The 1,048-nt window shown below is 55.2% G+C and overlaps 1 protein-coding gene across 8 annotated transcripts in view; it reads right to left on the bottom strand.

The window, feature by feature from the left end:
• LOC108750207 (colorectal mutant cancer protein) overlaps window positions 1-1,048 on the bottom strand; it is an 81,084-nt gene that overhangs the window by 29,035 nt on the left and 51,001 nt on the right. For 4 of the 8 annotated variants that reach the window (XM_018489515.1, XM_018489518.1, XM_018489516.1 and 1 more), the window contains exon 2: window positions 197-954. The exons of 3 other annotated variants lie outside the window; for them this stretch is intronic. In XM_018489515.1, coding sequence (XP_018345017.1) covers window positions 197-448 — 252 coding nt within the window. In that variant the 5' untranslated portion in view covers window positions 449-954. The remainder of the gene's footprint in view (window positions 1-196; window positions 955-1,048) is intronic. One more of the 8 variants, XM_018489519.1, reaches the window with a different exon arrangement.

Below are 1,048 nucleotides of genomic sequence, written 5' to 3'. Positions count from 1 at the left end.
CGAAATTTATTCGACGGACGTGAGTTATCGGATTCCTTTACGTGAACACATTAATTTCCTAACGTAGATCTTGAGCTTCGACTGTTTCAAAGCGTACAGATTTATCTCTGAATACAGATTCCTCCCTATCGTTTCCCCGGTCTTGCGTCCTTTCCTTCACCTACATCGTCTAAGGCCACACCTCGAGAAAACTTACAGTATTTTGCACGTCCTTATTGGCCTCGACCTGTATGGGCACGGTCTTATCGGGTCGGCGATCATTGGGGCAGCAGAGCCACGACCTAGACCTGGTAAGACCCTTGGACTCTTCCTCCTCGTCCTCAGGAACCTCCTCGTCCTCCGACGCGCAGTGAACATAGACGAGGTCGTCGCGACGTAGCGGCGGCTCGAGAACGGTCTCCTTCGCGGCCAAGGTTGGTACGTGGCCGGTGAACATCTGCATTTGCATCGGGTAGCGCGACGGTTGTTGCTGCTGACGTTGCTGCTGTTGTTGCTGCTGCTGCTGCTGCTGCTGCAGCTGCACGTGCTGCCGGTGCAGATGGTCCACGTAGTAGCGCGGCTCCGCCGAGCCATTGTTTACGGCTACCGCGAAACCCGCCACGTTGAATTCCGAGAGCTGCGAGCTTCTGGCGACTCAGTACGCTCCTCAGGAAGGCATCTTTCGCCGTTCCGCGCGATGTAATCTCAGATCGATCGCGATCGAAACATCCGTCGCGGATCGTCGCTCGCGGACCGATCGATCGATCGAATGGTCGCCACTGCCGCCGCCGGCACCGTCCTCTTCCTCTTCCTCCTCAACTTTCGTTTAATTTACTTTCGATCTTATTACTGTCTATCTGGATCCACCAATCTGAGATCACGCGGCTGTGTCGGAGAGGTATGTTGCGGTAACGCCGGACGCGCGCGATTGGACTCGTGCAACGAAGTTTGCAGCCAGGGATCCGCGCCGGCTGGCTGGATATACATCCAGGAAAGGAAATACTCGAATGAGTGTTTAACGAACGCTTCGTTTGTCCGAGGATGAAGAGCCGAGACCGCGAGAAGGCAC

Source organism: Trachymyrmex septentrionalis, unplaced genomic scaffold, assembly GCF_001594115.1.
Source record: "Trachymyrmex septentrionalis isolate Tsep2-gDNA-1 unplaced genomic scaffold, Tsep1.0 scaffold331, whole genome shotgun sequence".
NCBI classification, from domain to species: Eukaryota; Metazoa; Arthropoda; class Insecta; order Hymenoptera; family Formicidae; genus Trachymyrmex; species Trachymyrmex septentrionalis.
This window is presented reverse-complemented; position numbering and strand designations above follow the sequence as displayed.